Source organism: Cibotium barometz, chromosome 13 (assembly GCF_041138505.1).
Source record: "Cibotium barometz isolate CiBa-2024 chromosome 13, ASM4113850v1, whole genome shotgun sequence".
Taxonomy (NCBI): Eukaryota; Viridiplantae; Streptophyta; class Polypodiopsida; order Cyatheales; family Cibotiaceae; genus Cibotium; species Cibotium barometz.
The window spans coordinates 51,362,010-51,383,877 of record NC_141058.1 but is presented as its reverse complement, the minus strand read 5'-3'; the positions used below and the strand labels follow the sequence as shown (position 1 = coordinate 51,383,877).

General features: G+C 46.9%; 2 protein-coding genes across 3 annotated transcripts in view; both read left to right on the top strand.

Annotated features, from left to right (window-relative positions):
• Nucleotides 1–18,751, top strand: part of LOC147632801 (uncharacterized) — a 32,194-nt gene extending 13,443 nt beyond the window's left edge. Inside the window, exons 4-7 of the mRNA XM_086807680.1 lie at nucleotides 8,246–8,368; nucleotides 8,522–8,605; nucleotides 18,202–18,288; nucleotides 18,398–18,751. Of these exons, the coding sequence (XP_086663806.1) occupies nucleotides 8,246–8,368; nucleotides 8,522–8,605; nucleotides 18,202–18,288; nucleotides 18,398–18,484 (381 nt within the window). The 3' untranslated portion in view covers nucleotides 18,485–18,751. The remainder of the gene's footprint in view (nucleotides 1–8,245; nucleotides 8,369–8,521; nucleotides 8,606–18,201; nucleotides 18,289–18,397) is intronic.
• Nucleotides 18,752–19,393: 642 nt separating this feature from the next.
• On the top strand, nucleotides 19,394–21,641 carry LOC147632800 (uncharacterized). Of its 2 annotated transcripts, XR_015267172.1 has the most exons (3): nucleotides 19,394–20,308; nucleotides 20,439–20,754; nucleotides 20,861–21,641. XR_015267172.1 is itself a non-coding variant. In XM_086806927.1 (2 exons), exons 1-2 carry the CDS (start codon nucleotides 19,416–19,418, stop codon nucleotides 20,530–20,532), a joined length of 987 nt encoding a protein of 328 aa, XP_086663053.1. In that variant the 5' UTR covers nucleotides 19,394–19,415; the 3' UTR covers nucleotides 20,533–20,845. The 2 variants fall into 2 exon arrangements, 1 of the variants encoding a protein (XP_086663053.1); XM_086806927.1 differs by lacking the exon at nucleotides 20,861–21,641 and having other exon boundaries at nucleotides 20,439–20,845.
• The last annotated feature ends 227 nt before the right edge of the window (nucleotides 21,642–21,868 follow it).

Below are 21,868 nucleotides of genomic sequence, written 5' to 3'. Positions count from 1 at the left end.
CCACCTTCCCAAACCACTTGGCCTGTTGCTTTGTCCCGGAGAGCAACAAAATGCTCATCAAACTCCACCCGTACGCCAGTCTTGCAAACCTGATGCACTGACAACAGATGAAAACCAAGTGACGGAACATACAACACCTGGGAGGAATGCTTCCCCCCTCTGCCATCGGGAACTATCTCCATCCTGCCCTCACTGTGAACTGGGATAGTGGTTGTATCCCCAGTAAGAATATGACCAGAAAGCCTGCAGAGATCCTGTAAACCGGAACGGGAAGGAGTCATGTGCCTGGAAGCACCACTATCGAGAATCCATTCCCGAGTATCCGTTGCGGAGAGTCCTCCAATCTCCTCCCTGCCTGAAGAAAATGAAGCATCGGTGTCCATCACCTCCAGGTGCACAAAAGCCGGAGTCTTCATGATTGCTGAGGAGTCTTCACCCTTCTCGGTGTTCCGCTTGGGACACTGCCTCCAGTAGTGGCCTTTCTCGCCACAATCATTACAGGTCCTCTCTGCCTTTAGTTTCTCGCAGTCAGCGTCGGACATCTTCTCAGAAGACTTCTCCGATGAAGCCTTCCCCTTGCCCGAGTTACGGCCTTTCGACCGTTGGCCAGTTAAGGCCTCCGAACCTCCACCCTGAGGAGGGTTCGTGAATCGTTCCTCCTGGTCCAGGACCATGGGCACAAGCTCCTCCCACGTGATGGTGCTGAGCCTGCCCCACTGGTAATCAAAGACGAGTAAAATGCTGAGTACGAAGAGGGCAAATGTGACAGCAACGTTATGGCCATGTCCTCTGACGATATCTCCTTCCCAGCCTGGAGAACTTCCTGCTGAAGAGCCTGCAGCTTGTTAATATGCTCCCGCATCGTCGCCGACTTTGCAGGGCTCATAACCCGCATCTGTACTTCCAAAGAAATCCTCTTCATGGGTGATACCCTGTTGTATAGAGAAGCCAAATGCTGCCATATACCTCTGGCCAGCGTCATGTGCTTGACATGATTGATTACCTGCGGTGTGCAGTTGAGGAAAATAAACGAACGGACCCTGGCGTTGACGCGATCCCACATCTGCGTCTGGGCCTCCCGGTCCTTTCGGGTTGACGGTAACTCCCCTTCCTCTACCTCCGGCCGTGGAACACCAACAACGACGAAATCGGCGAGATCGTAGGACTCCAGAACGGATTCCATCATCACCTTCCATATGCCGTAGTTGCTCCCGTCCAACTGACGGTCCACCGGAAACGTGGGGAGTGTCGGGATCTTCACATGTCTCTCGGCCATCTCAAACAGATCTGCCATAGCGGGGATGTACTCTGAAAAGGGTGCGTGGGTGGGAACAAAGAAGAACTGATACCTGCAAGTGGCTGTCCAGCAAATCAGCCCGCCTTCCTCTTGCTTCTCCTCTTCCCGAACAGTCTAAAACAGTCCACCAATCAGCCACAAAACAGCCCCCTCTTGCTCACACAAATCCCAAGACCTATCTAGAGCCTAGGCTCTGATACCATGTCAGAATATGCAGCGGAGATGATGACCAAATCTGGGAACACGAGCAAAAACGCAGGCAGAAAAAACAGCACAAAAAGAGAGAGATGTAGGCGTGTAACTCTGCTTTGATATACACAAGAAGATCCCGAGATATGATACAAATAAGGCATGGGGGTGGGGGCCTATTTATATGCCCCCACAAGTGCAGTCGGCCTGCTGAAAAAGGGCTCCACGACTGCATATGCAGTCGGCCAGCAGCATGCACCCAGTCGGCCAGCTCTGAGGAGTCCACGACTGATCAAATACAGTCGGCCAGCTCCAATACACATATCAGATGTAGTCGGCCAGCATATAGATCCTCCTGCCAACTCAGGGATGCATCCCAAGCCACAGAAAAATGGGAAAAAATGGGGAAAAAATACGGAGAGTGGGGAAAAATGGGAAAACCCCTCATAAGGGCGGGCACACCCACAACAAAGGCCCTGGTGTATAAAACTGGACAGGAGATGACTTCTAACATCAACCTCGTCCCACCAAGTAGCATTTCAAGCCGATCTTTTTGAGGCTGATGAGGAAGCCATGATTTCTGCAAATTCAGGCAACAAATTGATCAGCCTTTTAAAGCTATCCATGAGAGAGAGTGTGTGACAGAAATGAGTCCTTTTTTGTCTACTGTATATGGGGGAGAGACTCGAGAGGGAGAGAGAGTCGAGAGAGAACAAAAGGAGTTATAAATTTTAATATTTGCTGCAAACTGTAAAAAAGTTGTAGATTGTGACATGTTTTAAAGTTTCAAGCTGAGAAGAGAGAGAGAAGAGAGAGTTTCAAGACATTTTCCAATAATATGTATATATTGATTGAACACAAATCTGACTCAAACAAACACTGCAACTGAATCAAATTGTCTCAAATGTCTGCTCAATATACATACATATAACAAACCAAATAACTTGTAGCAAAATGAACCAATGTACTGCAAAATTTGGGCAAATTGTACTTGTAAGATAGAAATGCATAAATGTCGGCCAAAAATCTGAGAAATTTTGACAAATGTCCCCAAATTCTTACATAAACCTGTGAAATGTCCCCAAATTCATACATAAGCCTGTAAACACTTGTAAATCTTGTAAAATGTCCAAAATCCGGACAAAATCTTTGAAACCTATAACCTATAAAACCTAGATGGGATCAATTTTGCATAAAATGCAAAAATCCCCAAATTTCAGAGTAGATTGCAGGAGAGATTTTGTTCAAATTGTAGCTTGTAGGAGGTAGCAGGAGTATTGGAGAGGTAAAAGATTTGAGAAAGGCTGATTTTTGAGTAAAATCAAAGTATAAAAGTGGTTCCCTCTATAAACGTGTGTGAAATTGTGTTATGCAAAAAATTGCAGAGCTTGCAGATAGCTTCAATGTGCACTATATGGCTGCAAATTTGTGACCCTAATGTGCACAACATAGATGCGAAGAAATGCGTTTCATTTATTTTTTATGAAACAAAATGTTTCTTTTGAATGAAATGTGTTTCTTTTCCTTCCACCTATTATCAATACGATTTGGGTGTTTTCTAATCCAAAGAGCTCTTTTTTCAAAAAAATGTTTACTTGCGGCTGTGAAAACCAACGAAGAAGCTACTACTGCATTGCAAAAATCAGCCCCTTCCAGCTCCTTTCGCACTTCTCAGCTTTCATGCCCGCCATCTCTCACGTTGGTTGTGCTGATTTGTGCCTTTTTTCTTTGATTTGGGGTTTTCATGCTAGAGTCTTGCTCTACCTTTGTCAAGATGCCTCGCACTAGGATGCCATGTGGGCCCATGTCACTCTTGTATCAAGATATGGTGGTTCAGGCACCCAAAAGTGAAGATTTAATTTTTGCGGAGTTTGCTCCGAGGTACTATAATCTGTGTTAAGGTCTATTTCTCAAGTTTAAGCGGGGAAGGCATTGGTGCATGCAAATTGATGCCTGCAAACATCAAAGCCGAGCTACAAGAATGGAAAAGATAGCAGTTGGTAGGATGCGTTGTGGGCCTCTGTGTGAGGATATGGATGCTAGTGAGGATACAAGTGATGCATCAAAGAGAACATGGTTGGGCTTAGAGGAGGATGCACAGAGCCAAGTAGGATTCGGGGGTGCTGGCAGTTCCACTCTGACAACAACACGATTCCACTCTGACAACAACACGAAGCCCTTTGCTTGTAGGACCTAGAGCCTCTCTAAAGAGAGTAAGCATTCAAGCTAGCAAAAGGAGGCAATTAATGATGCAGCTAGGGAACTCACTAGGCTTTTCATCCAATGCGCTGTCTTTTCACATTGTGCGCACCCCAAGATGGAAAATGGCCATGAGGGCAATCAGCCGCGTTGGATGCGAGTGGGAGGGACCCTCCTATGAGGCCTTGCGCACTAAAGAACTCAGAGAAGAGCAACAGGTGGAGATGGAGCCATTACAAGCCACTTGGACCAAGTATGGGTGCACATTGTTATGTGATGGGTGGTTAGATATACGCAAGAGGAATGTGTACAATGTTTTGGTGTCCTCTTGCAAGGGCACTATGTTTTTGCGTGCCATTGATGCATCTGTGCCTGGGATAGTGGTGGCAGAAGAGTTTATATAGTCACACCTATGGGAGACTATCATGGAGATAGGCCCACAAAACATAGTGCTTGTGGTCACTGACAATGGTAGCAACGGTCTCTATGGGATGGATGCTAGAGGATGAGTTTCTGCAGATTGTATGGACTCCATGTGCATCCCATAGCCTAAACTTGATCATTCAAAATCTTGCAAAAATTGGGTGAATTGCTGAAATCTTTGATATTGTGCGTAGCTTCGTGAAGTTTGTTACCAAGAGGCCTAAGGTCTTGGCAATTTATCGTGCCAATAGTGACCTTGTGTCACGTGCACACCTGTGCCATGGATAATCTTCGACATGAACAGTCTTAATCCTTGATTAATTATCAGTTATGACAGTAGTAGCATCAGTAGCATAAGTACCATTAGCATCAGCCATAGCAGTGTTCATCATCTTCATAAGCATGAAGTAAAGGGGCATGGGAACCCTGTCGGCAGCAAGCAGTTCCCTGTCGGCAACTAGCATGAACTCATATTGCAGGTGGCTAGTATCAGAGTGAAGGCCAGCACAAGGAGGGCAAGCATCAAAAGAGAAGTGCAGTTTTTATGGGCATTTTATGCCTAAATACATGTCCAGTATATGCCGATAGCAATATATGCTAGCCGGCTATAGCATCCTCTCCAAGTATATAAGCACAAGCCATCATAATGAGTAATCATCAAGTCCATTCATTCATCTATCATTCTCATAAGTCAATAGACGTCATGTAAAGGCCAAGGGTCAACCCTTTGGGGCTGACCTAGGGCTCCACCATGTACATTCATAAGCAACCTTTTTGGTACCATATATAAATACAAGAAAAACTTGACACCAATCTCTCTCTTCTTCTCTCTCCTCTGTCTTAATCATGTTGAAATCAACATCTTAGTCTTAATCAAGCTTAGGACTATGGATGAGTACAACAAGGCTTCCGTGCATGCAACGTTGGTATCAGAGCATTCAATTGAAGGTGCACAATTCTAGTAGAAGAATGCAGCAGGGTAGCGGAGGAGTGGTCTGAAACAGGAAAAGCCAGAGGAAACATTCCCTGAGGGTATGTACGCAGAACCAGTACATCATTAAGCTCTCAGATCAGTTCCAAAGGCCTAGCAACGGGCATGATTAGTTCCGGTAGTTGACCCGTTGTTGTGTTAAGGGTAAGGGAAAAGTAGGCATGGGGACATGAGTGAAATAGATACTTAGTTCTTCAGCAAGACTTGGAAGTGGAGATCAGGACTCAGGAGTGAAGGTGTTCAGACAAAAATATCAGTTAAACTCAAAGTTAGTTAAAGTAGCATGTCAAAGTCAGTAGTCGAGGGAGGAAGGATGATAGAGTGTCCACCTCGTTATCAAGTTTAGTGGGAGGGAATGTCACGTGCACGCCTGTGCCATGGCTAATCTTCAGCATGAACAGACTTAATCCTTGATTAATTATCAATTAGGACAACAGTAGCATTAGTAGCATAAGTACCAACAACATCACCCATAGTAGTGCATCATCATCATCATCAGCACCATCATCTTCATAAGCGTGAAGTAAAGAGGCATGGGAACCTTGTTGGGTAGCCAGCAGTATATGTTCATTGTGGTTGAGAGGGTAGTGAGAGTCCGGCAGGGACGCATTGGTAGAGTGGTTTGCCGAGATTGTATGAGGTGGGAGGATCATGAGCACCCGAAGGCAGTTGCTTTTGCATGCAAAGTGATGCAAGAAGATTGGTGGAAGGAGGTAGATGCTTTGGTGAGGGCTCTTTAACCAATCTACAATGTTCTTCGCATCACTGACATAGAGGGCAACACTCTTGGACTCTTGTACGAGTTTATGGACCGGATTGGAGAGGCTCTTAACCGATTCACTCTCTTGGCGGATGAGAGGTACTCAACATGCCAAGTTCCAACTTCCAACTAGTTGTCCTCTTGTTGTAACTTGTATCTTAGGCTTTAGCTAAGAGCTTTGATCATTCATGGCTAATTTTCAGGGTTGAGGACATTTGATGGGTTTGGAACGACCGGTGGGATTGGTTCCATAGACCAATCCACGCGGTTGCCCATATATCGCACCCTCTCTGGCGGAGTGAGTAGTAGTATGATAATGAAGAGTTGGAAGACGGATGGCAAGATTACATTCAGAAATGGACAAGAGGCGACGTGAGACACTTGGAGGATGAGCGACTATAGTGTACAGGAATGCCAACCGCACATTTGATAGACATACTGTTGTCATGCGAGAGACAGCTTCAACGAGTCTCATGGTGAGAGAAGTTTTGGATAAGTACCCTTCACCTGGTGAGAACAACTCTAAAAGTCAAGACTGTTATTTCAACTTATAAGTTGTAACATGTACATAATACATTGATCAATAATGATTATACTTACAAAGTTTCTTTCTTTTAATGGCAGAAACGCCTCGCCATTCGAGTCCTCTCACAGGATTGCAGTCTGGGTCCTTGTGAGAGGGACTAGAGCACTTGGGCCCTCTTCCATACAAAGAAGAGGAACAAGTTGTCTACTACTCAGTTGGAGCGGTTGGTCTATTGCCATTGCAATTTCCGCCTAATTGAGCAATCAGGCAATCCAATAGAGCTTCACCAAGTCAATGTCGATAAAATCGACATTGAGAAGATAAAAGATGTCCCAGAGATTCCTCGGGAGAAGCGTGACATATATGCCATGTTGTATGAGGAGTCGATGGCACGTGCTAAGATCATCGTCCTCTTTTGAGAGTGATGCTGAGTCAACCGAGGAGGCTATTGATGAGGACATCGAGGCTGTTGAGGATTGATTGTCCAGACTCTAGATTGAGGACTCTAGTCTTTGGAGCAATTAGGCTCCTCTACTGTGTCATGCATCTATCAATATGCTTTACGTTGTGTATTTCAAACTTCCGTTTTCTTTTTTTTGTATCAACTCAGGATTCAGACCTTTTGTGACCACTTTGCCTCCGCCCCCCCCCCCCCCTTTGTATGAAACGTTTGAAACATCTAGGATTTGAAAGAAACATTTTTGAAACGTTTCAGAAACGCGTTTCAAAAAACCCCTGGCAACTATGTTGCACAATGTACACAGGACACAAGCAAGAGCAGTTCGGGAGCACATGAATACGGTATGACAGCAGCTGGTGAAGTATGGCAGTAGATACACAACGTACGGTAGCTTGGAGTTGACGCACAAGCAATGTATGGCAGAGCTATACGGCATGCGTGTAGAGCTGATGGAGCTGGCAAGGAGCACAAGGCTCTGATACCAATGTTGGAGGGGAAAAGCTCTGCGCGCACACACACACACACACACACACACGCACACACACACACACGCACGCACGCACCGTGAACGAACGAACGCACGCACGCACACAAAGAGAACACACAGAGAGATGAGCTCGATAGATGTGCTGGAGAAGGGTACTCGTTATTGTAAGATAAAATGAATGTATATAGTACAATAATACCTAGGCTAAAGTACCAACTCACAAGAGATAGTTCACACGGGAAAGAACCCATGTCCAGCCGGCATGGTAAAAAGTGCTCGTGAGTAGGTATATGTTCACACATGAACTTCCGGGAGGACAATAGGCTAACAATGCTCTATTTAAGGCTGATTGATGGACTTTTTAGTTCCTGCTTGTAAGTTTCTTAATTGCCCCACATTTTGCACCAATTTTGTGCTTAGTTTTTCTTTATTTTTTTGCAAGGTGTGCATTGGGCATTATGTATTTTCCAAATTACTTCCTTAGAGGAAGTGTGGATTACAAGATGGAGCTTGTTTTTTAAGACACAGCCTGTTTTCTAGAATCCTCATGGAGTTGGTGCATAGGAAGGGCAAGTTAATTACAAGTGTATCTTTGCATAGGGTATATGGCCAAGCAAGTCTTTGTGGAAAGCGATAGTAACAAGGTTAAGGCCATGGAGTCCTGATAGTCACTGTTTTCAGAGAGTCGGGCAGAAGCAATTAATTTATCATCATTATTGCAAAGATGTGGATCAAAGAATGTTTGTCATGCATTAGGGAAAAGTCCAAAAGGATACACTTCTAGGATGGTGCTTGTGTCAAAGCCAAGAACCATCCTAGAAGTGTATCCTTTTTTGACACAAGAACCATCCTAGAAGTGTATCCTTTTCAAGGTGCAAGTGCTATAGCTAACTTCTCACTTTCACTTTGACAGGTGCCAGATACATTCCCGCTGCTAGTAGCAGCACACAAAACATTACTAGCTCTAAATCGGGCTAGTTTGGTCACTCGAACTCTTCATTCCGAACTAATCTACAATTTTTCTGGATCAAAGCATGTAATCTTTTACTTACTTTATGAAGTTTGATGTTGAATCAAGAAGAGGTGTGGTTTCTGTACTCTAGAAATATTTTTTTAATATTATTTGTTCAACTTTGGAATTAGGTACTTGTAGTTGTGGATGGACTCTAAATCACCTTATTTGAAGCAGATTACAGAATCATTGCGGAGGTGTGGTATAACTGAAAGTTCAAGCTATGTTCTGGTTGCTCGATTCAATGCAACCAATGAAGAGGTACCTTGCTAAAGCTTTTGCTTCCTGATGCAATTTTAGACCTCATATTATTCATAAGGGCTGATCCTTGCTCACTAGACAGTTCAAAGATTATTTGCAAGGAAAAGATTGTTCGTTCTGCAAATACAGTTAAAAAAGAAAACGGAGATTCTCCATTAGTCTTCACCTTTCAGCACACCGTTGATGCTTCTTTTCAATGAGTCTAAAGTAAGGCTCAAGGCCACAAAATTTGGTCAAAAGAGATCTTAGATCTTAAGGGAGGCTGGAAACCCGAGTGAATAGAAAAGACTTCAGACTCAAGAGTGCAATTAATACTTGTATGTTTCTCATGTGATTTTATTTTAAGAAGCTACAGGTACAATTCCACGTTTACTTCAGACTCAAGAGTGCAATTAATACTTGTATGTTTCTCATGTAATATTATTTTAAGAAGCTTCAGGTACAATGTATAGGATTCCTTAGAAGGCTGCTGTGTTTATACTGTGTATTGATAACATTTACACACCAAAGGCCCACGGGGTGGCAGTGCAGCGGTGTGGGTTAGTGACTCTTGACAGGGGATCATGAGTTTGAATCCCCATCCGTGCACCCCTTGGTGCCTATGGGCGGGCACTCACTTGGTGCCTATGGGTGGAGAAAAACTGCTACTATCAAAGGATCTACTCAAGGGAAAACAAAGGAAAAAAAAACATTTACATCAAACCTAATGGAGCTACTTTAGCTGAAGCAGTGCTTTGTGGATATGAGTTTCTGAGTTGAGTATGTCTATGTGAGTTTCTTTATGTCTGTACAAAGGACCCAGGCTTCCTTTAGGAGAATCTTTTGGGTGATCATTGGATGCTTTTAGAATAATGCCATAGACTTTCGTGGAGTCGTTGGTCGGGCTAGTCATGTTATCGAAGTGGGACCCATGCACGCCATGCGTATATCAAATCCCCTTTTTTGGAGCTAGATAGTCACACCACTTACACACCCAATATGAAATTGCCAGTTTCACAAATTGAACTGTCTTTAAAACAATCTTTTAATGAAACCATAGTATCACTGATCATAATTCTCCAAAATATCCGGTTGAATTCTAATTTCCAATCATTCTTTCATTGGTGTACCTATGGCATCATTGGCAACCAGAACGATCACCACTTGTCCACTTAGGGGTCTTTTCAATAGTTCCTAGCTCATAGTATCCGGAAATATATTCACTTATAAAAATCCAGATGGATTCTCCATTGAAGATCAGCAAGATCAACCAACAGATCCATATAAAAGAGCCATGGACTCATCCGTCTTTTTGGGCAGAAGCAGTATTGACAGCCATTTTTGTTCAAAATCATCTTCCAATTACTGCACCTTCTGGTAATTTCTTCCCAGAAAAAAGATCCTTATTAGTTTAAAAAACAGCAGCCTGAGAGCTAGGTGTGCATGTGCAGAACCCTCATAACAGTAAAAAAAAAAAGCTGGGGAGGGGTGGTTCCCTCCATGGCTGGCTGCTCTCGGAGGAAAACTTACCTAGTTGGAGGGGTGAGAGTACCCTTGATTGTCACGTTTGTGACTAATCTTCTATTTCAGCCTTTAATTACCCTTAATCCTTGTAATCATTGGAAGGACACCAGTGAAGGGTCACACCTTGTCACACCGTTATCACTAAAGGACAGATCTCTTCAAAGAGACAACTATTGATCAAAGGACACATCTCTACGTCCAAAGGACATGACTATTTATTCAAGAGCCACACCTCTATGCTAAGGGATGTGCCTCTTTAGTTGTATCTCTTGGGGCCTTATTTAAGAACATAACAGCCAAAAATGTTTGAAACGGAAACGTGTGAAACGCATTTCGCATGTTTCTAAAAAAGGAGGTAAAATAAGAAACACCAATTTTTTTAAAATGGTTTTTTATAATTTCCAAGTAGGCTTTTAGCTTTAGACTTGAACATTTAAAGCACTTAACATTGTCATGATTTATAATGAAATCTCAAAAGAAAAATATGTGGATAATCCCTCTCCACATATGATCCTACCAATTTGCAGCTACTTGCATTATCACATTTGCACACCCTATAGTGGTATCAAAGCAAATAAATTTTCACCCTGTGAGATGCCCGCAACCTAGCCCTAATCCTAGAAAAGGAAGAATCATTAATTCAGTCCTAGAGGTAGAAAAACCCTAAAATCGGATTTAGCTGATTTGTATGGAAGAGGAGGAGACATGGGTAACATCAATTTTGCTTCTTTATCCCATCTTATCTTAAACCCCCAATTTCCAAAAAAAAAAAACACATGAAAAGTGGCAAACAAAGATTACTTGTGCAATCCATGCTTAAATTCAAGGACTGGCCGAGGGTTTCATCCATGCATGATTGAGGAAGCCTGGTGCAGGTAGGGAAGTGGGGGATGCCCAATTTAAATATTGGAAGACTACCTATGATGGTTGGAATTTTTCTGCAAGATGGTCGAATTGTTCCCTTGATGCCTCCTCTTGCATCGTTTTTCCACTTGACGTGCTCCTTGGGTTGAATCATCACGTTCCTTTAAGACGACTCTTCAATGGAAGCCTACGGGTTTTTACAACCAAAAAATTACATTAAAATTAGAAAAGATAAATTTTATACCCCTTTCAAAAATGCCACATCATCATGCTTAATGCTAAAAAAAACATGATGATTTGTAGCAAAGCCAACGATCAGCCCTTACCGTGTAAAATCAACAACAATTAAGCAGGTCATTTGGAGATGCGACAAAGTTGTGTTTTTTTATCACCTTGAGTCTGATGGGCAGACGGAGAGGGTGGGATCGGGTTTTGGAGGTTATGCTTTATTCATACGGCTCCACACAACCATTTTATTGATTTAAAAAAGTATACATTTAAAGCATATTTTTAAAAAGCTTTTCATTAAAAAATACAAACATACATTGAGAGTGGAGGTAGTTGGTTTCTCCTTCATTTATTTCCAAGAGTGGGAATGTTCTAAGTGGGGAGGAATGTTATGTACCTAGCACTAATCCGTGCAGTTAGGAACTAATGTTAGGGGAGCCTTGGGATTAGAGAAAGCAAGTGGATTCAGGTTGCTAAGGTTCAGATTTAATAAATCCAAGGTTATTGGCTATTTATGACTGGACTGTTATTTATACAGCAAATAGCACTGTATAAGTGAGTCTTGGGTTATTATTGATTCATTTTGGTCTAGACCTGGACCAAGAGGCTTACTCTTGCCATGGACATGGTGGATCATGGGTAGTCTTGCCGAAGGTCCTTGTGGGCAAGCACTGGTGGTATGGGATGCCAAGGCTAACTTGCATAGACTCGTGGGTGTGGAACCTTAGCCCCTGGCTCAGGGGAGGTTTGCGGACGCAAACCTGCGGTTGGGTGGTGAGCTTGCGTGCACCCCTTTTATTTGGTTTCTCTAATCTTGTTTATGCCTGTGTATTAGGTGATCCTCGGGAGGAGTCCCTCAAACAAGATGATTGAAGGAGTCGGTCCTTTTTAGACCAAGGCTTGAAGGTGACTTAGGAGAATGATTGGTTCCCTAGGAGTGCACACCTAGCAGTCACATTGAGATGGACAACACACAGGATGTAATGACACAGTGACTACAGGATTCAATGAACAAGAATAGATGACAATGAAGGAGCGGACTGAGTTGAAAAGATGTATGCAGAATAGGATGTCGCAACGCTTCCATTGATGTGTCTTTTAACACTATTGAGAGTCCCACTGTATCCAAGGATGCTGTCGGTGAGTATCTCCTAGCTTTGGTAGACGCCAATCGGCATGATAGTCGGTGTTTGCTGTTGCATGTACCTCCCATGTATCCATTGGTGCTGGAAATTCTTTGGAGATATGTTGTTGCAGCCAGTGGATGGTCCAGCCAGGATGTCCCAAGATGACCCAGCTGGATGGTCCAAAGCGGCTACAAAAGTTTGGACAAGTGATTGCACAAGATGTTCCACTTTGGTATCTGTCAAAACACGGTGGCCTGCCTATGAACCTCGCCTCCTTGAGCCCCCAGCTCCCGCCTTTCCTTCGCTCCCTCTCCTTCTTGTGCAGCTGCGCTAGCCCCTCCCTCCTCCTCACTGCGCCATCCCCACCACCTTCTCTCAGCCTGCGCATGCCCCCCCCACCCCCTCGCTGCCTGTCGCCTGCCCCTCCCTCTCCCCCAGCCCTTCCCCCCCCCTCTCTCCGCCTGCTATATTGATGTGTGTGCAAGCCCTTCTCCTCCCCTGCCTCAGCTCCCCCCTCCCCCCCCCCCCCCCCCCCCCCCGCTCCGCCCCCGCTATCCTCTCTCCTTCCGCCTCGCCGTTTCCTCGTAGGGCTGTGTCCCTCCCGTTGGTGACCCCGGTCTCTGGCCTTTTTCCTATGGAGGACTCCATGGAAGCCGCTCCGACTACCCTTGCCGATTCCGGTCTCCGTCTGGAGTTCACAGATGCAGATCATCAGTTGTTTGTTTCCACAGTATCCGCTCTTGAGGCCTCCTCCTTGGTCTGCAAGATAGTGGGTAGCCGTCCGATGCGGAGAGAGCTTCGCGACCTTCTGCAAGGCAGCCTCGTTGGCGTGCCTACCAAGATCGTCAGCGTCGATTTTTTGGGAGGTGGCTACTACCAGGTGGATTTCGAGTCCCCCCAGGCAGCTCAGACGGTGCTGGCTCGGAGCCCCATTGCCCTCCGCTCATCCCGGGCGTTCCTGGCGCGATGGACTCACGGTTTCGACCCCGCTTCTGACCCGCTAGCAGGCGTGATAGGTTTCCCCATCACTATCTGCTTTCCTGGACTCCGCAGGGAGTACTTGCCCCTCTTGTCATCCATTGGCAAGGCGTTCGGGCAGGTGGTGGAGACGCCTCAGACAGCGGCTTCAGTGATAGCTCGGGCAGCAGGACTCCCGGCCATTCGTGTTGTGGTTCCGTCACTGGAGTCCCTCCCGAAGACGATCCTCCTCCCTTGTCTTTCTGGAGGACATCTGATACAGCGCGTGGAGTATTCGGGCCTCCCCGGCCAGTGCTACATCTGTCGGGAGATGGGCCACCTCGCACGCGCCTGTCCCCGCAAGGGGGTTCATCCTTCACGTTCTGCCGCCTCTGGACCCCCTTCAGGAGTCCCGAGGGGTGGCCATCCACCTCAGAGACCGGACATCCCTGGCTCGTCTCAGCAGGCGCCATCATCTGATGAGCAGGCCCCCCTGGCGGAGGATGCCGCGCAGACCCAGGAGGCTGGCGGATGGCAAGCGGTTCGCCGGCGGAAACGCCCGGCCCGCAGGGACCGTCGCAGACGCCAGCATGTAGCACAGGCTGGCGGACAGGCGACTCCGGCTGGAGTCCAGGCACCTACCCGCACTGTTTTATGTATCACCTGTGTTCAAGGGGTATTTAAAAAACCCCTTATATTTATATACTTTTATGAACAAAATGATCTCTTCCTCGGGGCAAATGCCCAGGAGAGGACGGTCTCTCAGTGGCTTTCTTCCAGAGGTACTGGGGTCTCTTGCATAGGGGTTTCAGATTGGCATTACAAGAGATCATGGAGTCGGGAGACATGCCGGACAGCATGGCAGAGGGGTTGATTCACTTGATCCCCAAAGAGGGAGGAGACAGACTGGAGATTAGACAGTGGAGACCGATCACCTTGCCAGGCATGGCCTACAAGGTCCTAGCTAAGGCGATCAGTAGGCGGCTTCAGCCTCACCTTCCGGACATCATCCACTCCACGCAGACAGGCTTCATCCAGGATAGGAGCATCCTGGATAACATCTTCTCTTTCTGGGAGGCTACGGCTTTGGCTAGATTTCGGCAGGAGGATCTGGCAGTGCTCCTTCTCGACTTCGAGAAGGCATATGATCGGGTGGACTGGGCCTTCTTGGAAGGCACTATGGAGAGGATGGGCTTCCCCCCTCAGTGGATCCGAGGGGTCTCTGCATTCTACACATCGGCTCATAGCCAGGTGCTGATACAGGGCGTGCGCGGAGAGAGGTTCCAGCTCTCGCGCTCGGTGCGGCAGGGGTGCCCCTTGGTGCCCTTTCTTTTTCTTTTTGTGGCGGAGGCCATGAGCACTTTCTTGACGGCACAGGATACAGGTTTGCGGGGCCTCCAGCTCCCCATCCGCACCTCGCGGAGGAGCTCCTAGACTCGGAGTTTGCGGATGACACTGTTGTCTATCTTCAGGGAGGGGAGGAGAACCTCCGCCGCTTCGCCTCGGCCCTCAGCCATGGACAGGTTTTGCAGAGCTTCGGGCGCTTTGATCAACTGACACAAGTCGTGTGGGTTGTGGGTCAGTTCTGGCACCCCCCCCCCCCCCCCCCCCCCCCCCCCCCCCCCCCCCGACTTGGAGGCCAGTTGATGGGTTTCAGTGGCTGGCCCCCGGCACTACAGTGCGCTATTTGGGATGCTATGTGGGCATTGACATATCTCCGGAGTAGCAGATAGCCCCCCTTCTTCTGAGCATTCGGAAGAAGCTTCTGTATTGGAGTACCGCTCGTTTATCTCTGGCTGGCCGAGTGTTTGTGGCCAACCAGGTTCTGCTTGCTACCATGTGGTACATCACTTCTTGCTGGGCCTTCTCTCGGGCGTGCATTGGCCAGGTGCAGAGGCTCATTAGGAACTTTCTTTGGTCCGGTGGCGACGGGCGGCCCGCCAGGGCCAAGGTGGCATGGGCTGTGATCACTCAGCCGAGAGAGAGAGGCAGCCTGGGCATAGTTGATCCTATTTGTCAGAGCCGAGCTTTGCTTGGCAAGTTGGTGGTTCGTGGCCTCCTACCAGGCGCTGAGCCGTGGAAGGAGTTTCTTGTTTCCAGGATTCTCAGCCGCACTCCTTCTCTTAGCGGCCCCTGGACCCCCAGCATCAGGTGGATCTTTACAAAGCAGCGATCCAGAGGAGTGGGCCTTGGTTTTGAGGAGCGTTTTGCAGCTAGCCTTCTGAGGGCCTGGGAGCATCTGAGGCCGTCACTCTTCCAGACTCCCCCGGGCACCGATGAGGAGCGCCTGAGGTAGCCATTGATCTGGAACCCCTTGATCCGACTTCCCAGTGGTCATATGGTTGGATCGCGATCTCATGTGTCGTGGGGCCCGTTGAGCTCCGGCCCAGCCCAGTCCTTAGACGACTGGATATGTTTTCAGCAGCTGCCTCTAGAGGTTCAGGAGAGGAGACTCAGCGGGATGAGGGGCAGAGAGTTGATGAGGCGGGACATTGAGGCGGCCATCCCCTGGGAGTGGCGGACTCCAGTACAGGACCCTCCACCTCCACAGTGGATGGGCGTCTTTACTCGGCATGAGATCCTTCTAGCGGTCTGCGGCTCAGCAGAGAGAGTCGCCCCACTCACCTTCGAGGTGGGAGAGGGAGGCCAGCTTCAGAGGACCCGACTAGATTTGGATGAGTTCCAGGGTTGTATCTTTTAGAGGGTGCGGGTGGTCGGCTTTCATCAGAGACAGTGGCATATAGACCCCTCACCGGCCTCGATAGGGGAGGACTATTCTTGGAGATTATGGGCTTGGGACAGCAGGCCTCTTATTCGCCTTCAGTGGGATCCAGGCGAGTGGCTTTGGCGAGATCCCTATTTGCCTCCTACCAGCCCAGGCACCCCCTTTTTTCAATACACAGCGAGGCTGGGGCGGCGGATCCAGAGGCACAGGATAGCAGGCACCCCGGCGGCGGCCGAGCATTGGCGACGACAGGGGCTCTCCCCTGCCTTCCTTATGGACTTCTGGCAAGGCCTTTGGGGCAGCTTCCGGCCCCGGAAGGTGACGCTTTTTCTCTGGCTTACAGCGCATAGAGGACTGGCTGTGGGGGCTTGGCTAGCTTTTGGCAGACACCCAGCGTCTTGCCCTCGGTGCGGCCATGCACAGGAGTCGCAGCGGCACTGCTTATGGGATTGCCCACAGGCACAGCAGGTCTGGCAGCGCGCTCTCAGGATGGTTTTTGCAGGCTTGCCAGGTGAGATGATAGTGACGTGGGGTGCGGTGGCTTGGGCCACGGACAGCGGCCCGGCCCTTGGATACGAGGACGTCCCCGGCAGTGTGACCATCCAGGTCTCTGACAGGGCGATGGCGGTGGTTCCGACGCCAGACTTCTCTTCGGCAGTCTCCCAGGAGGGGGACGGGCACAGATGGGAGATGATCAGCAGCATGACGGCTTGGCACATATGGAGAGCCCGATGCAGGGAGGCCATAGACCGCCAGGCGACTCCACCGGCGGAGGTCATACAGGCTCTCTGGGTGGACATCATTCACACCTTGGGGGAAACTTTAGGGCGACTCGGATCGCATGAGAGATCACCGCAAGGCGTTCCTCCGCACTTGGCAGCCTGGCCCTTTCCTCACCGCGAGGGGCGAGGATGTCACTTGGCACTACAGGCCTCCAGTTTGGCTCTTCTCACCTCCCGCATGTACTACTAGGTAGCCCCCCCCCCCCCCCCCCCCAGAGAGCGGCCAGCCACGGGGGTGGAGCTCCGGTGTTCACTGTATTTATTATCCCTCCTTGTGAGGTGAGCTTTGTAGCCTTATGGCGTCTTCTCATTAACTAATAGAAGGATCGTTTTTTCAAAAAAGAAAAAGAAAAAGAAAAGATGTTCCACTTTTCAACTTTGAAGAAAAGATGTTCCACTTTTCAACTTTGAAGGATTTTTAAACATTCAGAATTCAGTGTTAATGGCTACATCAACAACAAAGCTCCAAGAAGCTAGAGTCTTCAAGTTCACCACACTTGTGGATGAGGTGCCTATCAGCCTTAATGTTCCAGCATTATCAGAAGTTCCATATCAAGTGTCAAAAGGACAACCTTGAGTAGTTTCATTGAAGACAAGGTGTTAACACCATCCATGATGGTTCGAGTGCAACAAGAGGACCTAATGCAGGAGGATAAATTTGCAGATCAACTAGATAAACCCGCTAAATGGCTGGGGATGTGCATGGGTCACACAAATTTTTGTCCAGATGTGGGAATGCTTTGTTCATTTGTTAGGCATGTCCAATCGAGGACCCACTTGCCAGAACTTCATTCAGTCATACCAGCCAATTCAGCAGTGTCAAAGTCTTTAAACTCTCTTGATCTTTTTTCTTTGGGACTATGGAGCCAGATCCACAGCAGCAGTTTTTCCAAATACAGTGAAGGCTTACCTCAGCTTCCAAGGTTGGAAGGCCTAGCATGTTTCATGACTACTTGGGCCTTGCACATTGAAGTTGTGGGGAGAGTTGCAGATACGCTGTCTGTGTTAACCCACTGGGAACCTTAGCAACTTCTTGTCTCCTTTTCGATTTATTTCAGCCTTTGTGTACTACAATGGACATTTCTTTACACAAACTTGCACCTACTCTTGGATACTGATAGGGATGTCATAGAATGTAACTATGCATGATTGAGTTGATCGTTTGAAGTTGAATGGACTGTCATGAAGTTGGGATCCACTCGCTTATGTTTTACTCTGCACATTTTATAGATCTAACCACTTGAAGGCGAGGGTAAAACTTGTGCAAGTGAATGCTTGTTGATTGGTGGTTTACACTTGGCAAAAAATCACTATGCATCCAGATTACGTCATTTTTTGCGAAGACTAAGATAGCTTTGACATTAGCACAGTTTGATTGTTCACTCTTTTTTGGGTTGTGATATTGTTCAGTTGCAAGCTGCTAGAAATCTAGTGAATGGCAAGGAAATCAATCTTGAAGAGCTGGAGAAAAGAGCAGACAGGTCTTTGATACAAAAGGTGGGGCTAATCTTTATTTTGTAATTTTGTTATTGAGAGAGAGAGAGAGAGAGAGACTTTGTAAAATTCAGCAGTTGTCACCTGATCGAGTGGTGAACCTTTCTTGCAGCAATACAAAGTTTCCTCTCTTGAGCTCGAGGTTTCTACTTTAGCAGATGCAATAGTATGCCGCATTGCAGCTAGGGATGCTATGTGATTTATTTGTCTTGGAAGTGACACTGGCTTTGATGCTATTTTCCTGTAAGAAGGATGTTCCTTTTTGAAGAATTTGCAGTACAACCCTTTTTGTAGCAGTTCAACATGTTATCTAGCTCTTTGGTCATGACAAAACTCAATTTCAAGGTTACTCCCATGGTATCTTTAAGATCCTTAGTAGTCAGCTTCAGAGAGTATACAAACTTGTGTTTGCTTGCCTTACAGTGCTTCAACTGGTCACCTCAAGCTGAGGCTTGAGTTCTCCTTTTGAGTTCTCTTTTCCCATGCCATTCGTCTTGATGTGATTAATTAAAAATGTTAGGGCTCTTGAAGGATCGTGTAAATGTTTTTATATGTTGGCCTGCTGTGGGCATGTAAGAATACACAATAGTGGAAGTTGGATCAACACGAAACAAAGCACTGAATTGTAGAAAGAATTGGAGAGTGAACAAGATTCCAAAAACTTGATGCAAACTGATGGCATTCACCCACCTGTGTGCTCCGGGTAAGGAGCGTTGATGGCGGCCTAGACAAACTCTGGATGGAGGATGTCTTGCTTACAAGAGTGCTTGAACATAAAGAACTCGATGATGAACTAAGGTTGCCAAACTAGTCTATATATAGTACCCAAGGTTGACAGGGACATAGGTCGGCCATGTCGGTCAACCATAGTTTCCAGAAACGGCGTTTCTGGAGCACCGAAACGTGGAAACGTTTCCGGAAACGGAAACGGCGTTTCCAACTTTTATTTTTTCCAGGGTTTAGAAACCCACGTGCTCTCTTCGCCGGCATTTTTTACTGCACAAAGGGCTAGCATCCAAGCAGGATTTCAAAAGCAAGCAATTGCAGAGGCAACTAGGGAGCTCACCCGGATGTTCATACGGTGTGCCATTCCCTTTCATGTGGCCAAGACAAATCAATGGAGGAAGACCATGAGGGCCATCAGCCACATTGGATGCGAGTGGGATGGCCCTACATCTGAGGCTTTGCGGACACGAGAGCTAAAGCGGGAAAAATCATGCATAGAAGTGCAGCTAGAGCCCTTGAAGGAAACATGGAAAAAGTATGGCTGCACTATATTGTGTGATGGGTGGTCAGATGTACGCAGGAGAAATGTATACAATGTTTTGGTGTCATGCTGCAAAGGCACTATGTTTTTGAAAGCCATTGATGCCTCCCTCCCAGGTCTCACAGTTACAGGTGCATTTATTTGCACACATATAAGGGAGGCTATAGTGCAAGTTGGGCGTGAGAATGTTGTGCAGGTGGTGACAGATAATGGAAGTAATTGTAAGTCTATGGGCTCTATGCTAGAGGATGAATTTCCAGCCATTGTGTGGACCCCTTGTGCATCACATAGCCTCGACTTATTGATTGAGGACATAGGTCAAATACAATGGGTTGAAGCCATCTTTTGCACCGCACGAAGCATGGTGAAGTTTGTGAAGAAGAGGCCAAAAGTCTTGAGCATGTATCGGGCCTACAGCACTCTTGAGCTATTGCAGCCTGCAGCCACCAGATTTGCATACATGTTCATTGTGCTTGAGAGACTCCTGCGAGTCCGCAGAGAGTTGGTACGCACTGTCTACTCAAATGAATGGCTAGAGTGGGATGAGAGAGAGAGCCCCAAGGCAAGAGCTTTTGTGCGTGATGTCATGAGAGAGGAGTGGTGGGTAGAGGTTGAGGGGTTGATCAAAACTCTCAACCCCATCTACACAGTGTTACGCATTACAGACATGGAGGGCAGTACTCTAGGCCTTTTATACGAGTACATGGACAAGATTGGGGAGGCTCTCAACAAGCAAGACTACTTGAGAGCAGAGCAGTAAGTCTCCTCAGTCATGGCTACCCATGCTTTACTTCTTATCTTTATTTTACTCTTGAGTCTTTACATTGGTCTCGACTCTTGACTCTTGTTTTTTGTCCTTTTTTATCTTATGGTTTGATCTCTAAAGGGTTGATGAAATCAAGGCTGTGTGGAATCGGCGATGGGATTGGTTTCACAGGCCGATTCATGCAGTAGCACATGTATTGCATCCTTTGTGGTGAGATGAGGAGCAATACGAGAACGAGGAGCTAGAAGAAGGCTTCATGACATACATGAGGAACTTGACATCTGGTAATGTGCACATGCTGAAATGTATAGAGGATGATCTCTTGGCCTTTCGCAACCAGACAGGGAGCTTTGGTCGAGAGACTGCAAAGCTTCGAGAGACTCAGCTACAGCCTGTCTCATGGTGGGAGAAGTATGGAAATTGTGCTCCCACGCTGGTAATTCACTACCCTTAACTACAGTTTACATAGTACACTGTACAATGTGCATCTTTCTTGTTTCCACTTAGTTCTAATTTCTAATTGTATGTGCATTCAATAACAGAAACGCATCGCCATTCGAGTGCTCTCACAGGATTGCAGTTCGGGTCCATGTGAGAGGAATTGGAGCACTTGGGCCCTCTTCCATACAAAGAAGAGGAATAGGCTGAGTACCGCTCAGCTAGAGCGGTTGGTGTTTTGTCATTGCAACCTCCAGCTCCTTGAGAGGAATGCCCGACATCCGGAGCCTTCACAGGTGAATGTGGATAAGATCGACATCATGAGGGAGAGGTTCATCCCAGAGATCCCACAGAATGAGCGTGATATGTACACCTTGCTTTATGAGGAGCTGATAGTGCCGAGCCATAACACCCGCTGCACCACCCATTCTCAGAGGCAGAGGGGGGGATCCATCGCTTCCACTTCAACAGAGGCAGAGGACCACGATCCTACCATTTCTTCATATGAGCCTGACTCTCATGAGTCGAAGGATGACTCCTCCATGGATGATCTTGATGAGTGATTTTTGGAGCACTTAGCTCTAGGATTTTGTCATGCTAGCAGCAGGTGCCAGCCTGCCAGCCACATGGATATTTTTTGATCATGTTTTGTATTTACTATAGTCTATACATATGGATTATGGATTATGGATGATGGATGATGGATGATGGATCTTGTTTTGTATTGACTCTTTTGAGGCTTGAGCCTACAGTTGTCATTTCTGAATTTTGATCTATCATTTGAGTCTTTGACATTGAACTTAAGCAAAGATGTATTTTTCAAGCTTTTGTAATGTTTTTATTAATTATATATGTATGTATTAAACCCTAAAACCGAAACTCCGTTTCCCCCGTTTCTTCCCGAAGGCCGAAACTCCGAAACTCCGTTTCCCGCCGTGCTCCGCACCCCCGTTTCCGAAACTCGTGGAAACTATGCGGTCAACTCACGACTTGGTCCAAAATGGCCAATCGATCACATCATCTAATTGGGACCATGCGTAGCTCCCACGGCTATCTGAGGCTATCTAGATTCTCAAGCGGGCTCCACAATCCGAGAACAACGTGTTCTTGGT

Coding starts and splice junctions, on each gene's coding strand:
- LOC147632800 (XM_086806927.1), top strand. CDS start 19,416: ATGAGGGCCATCAGCCACATTGGATGCGAGTGGGATGGCCCTACATCT. Junction 20,309..20,438: donor GACTACTTGAGAGCAGAGCA/GTAAGTCTCCTC, acceptor TGATCTCTAAAG/GGTTGATGAAATCAAGGCTG.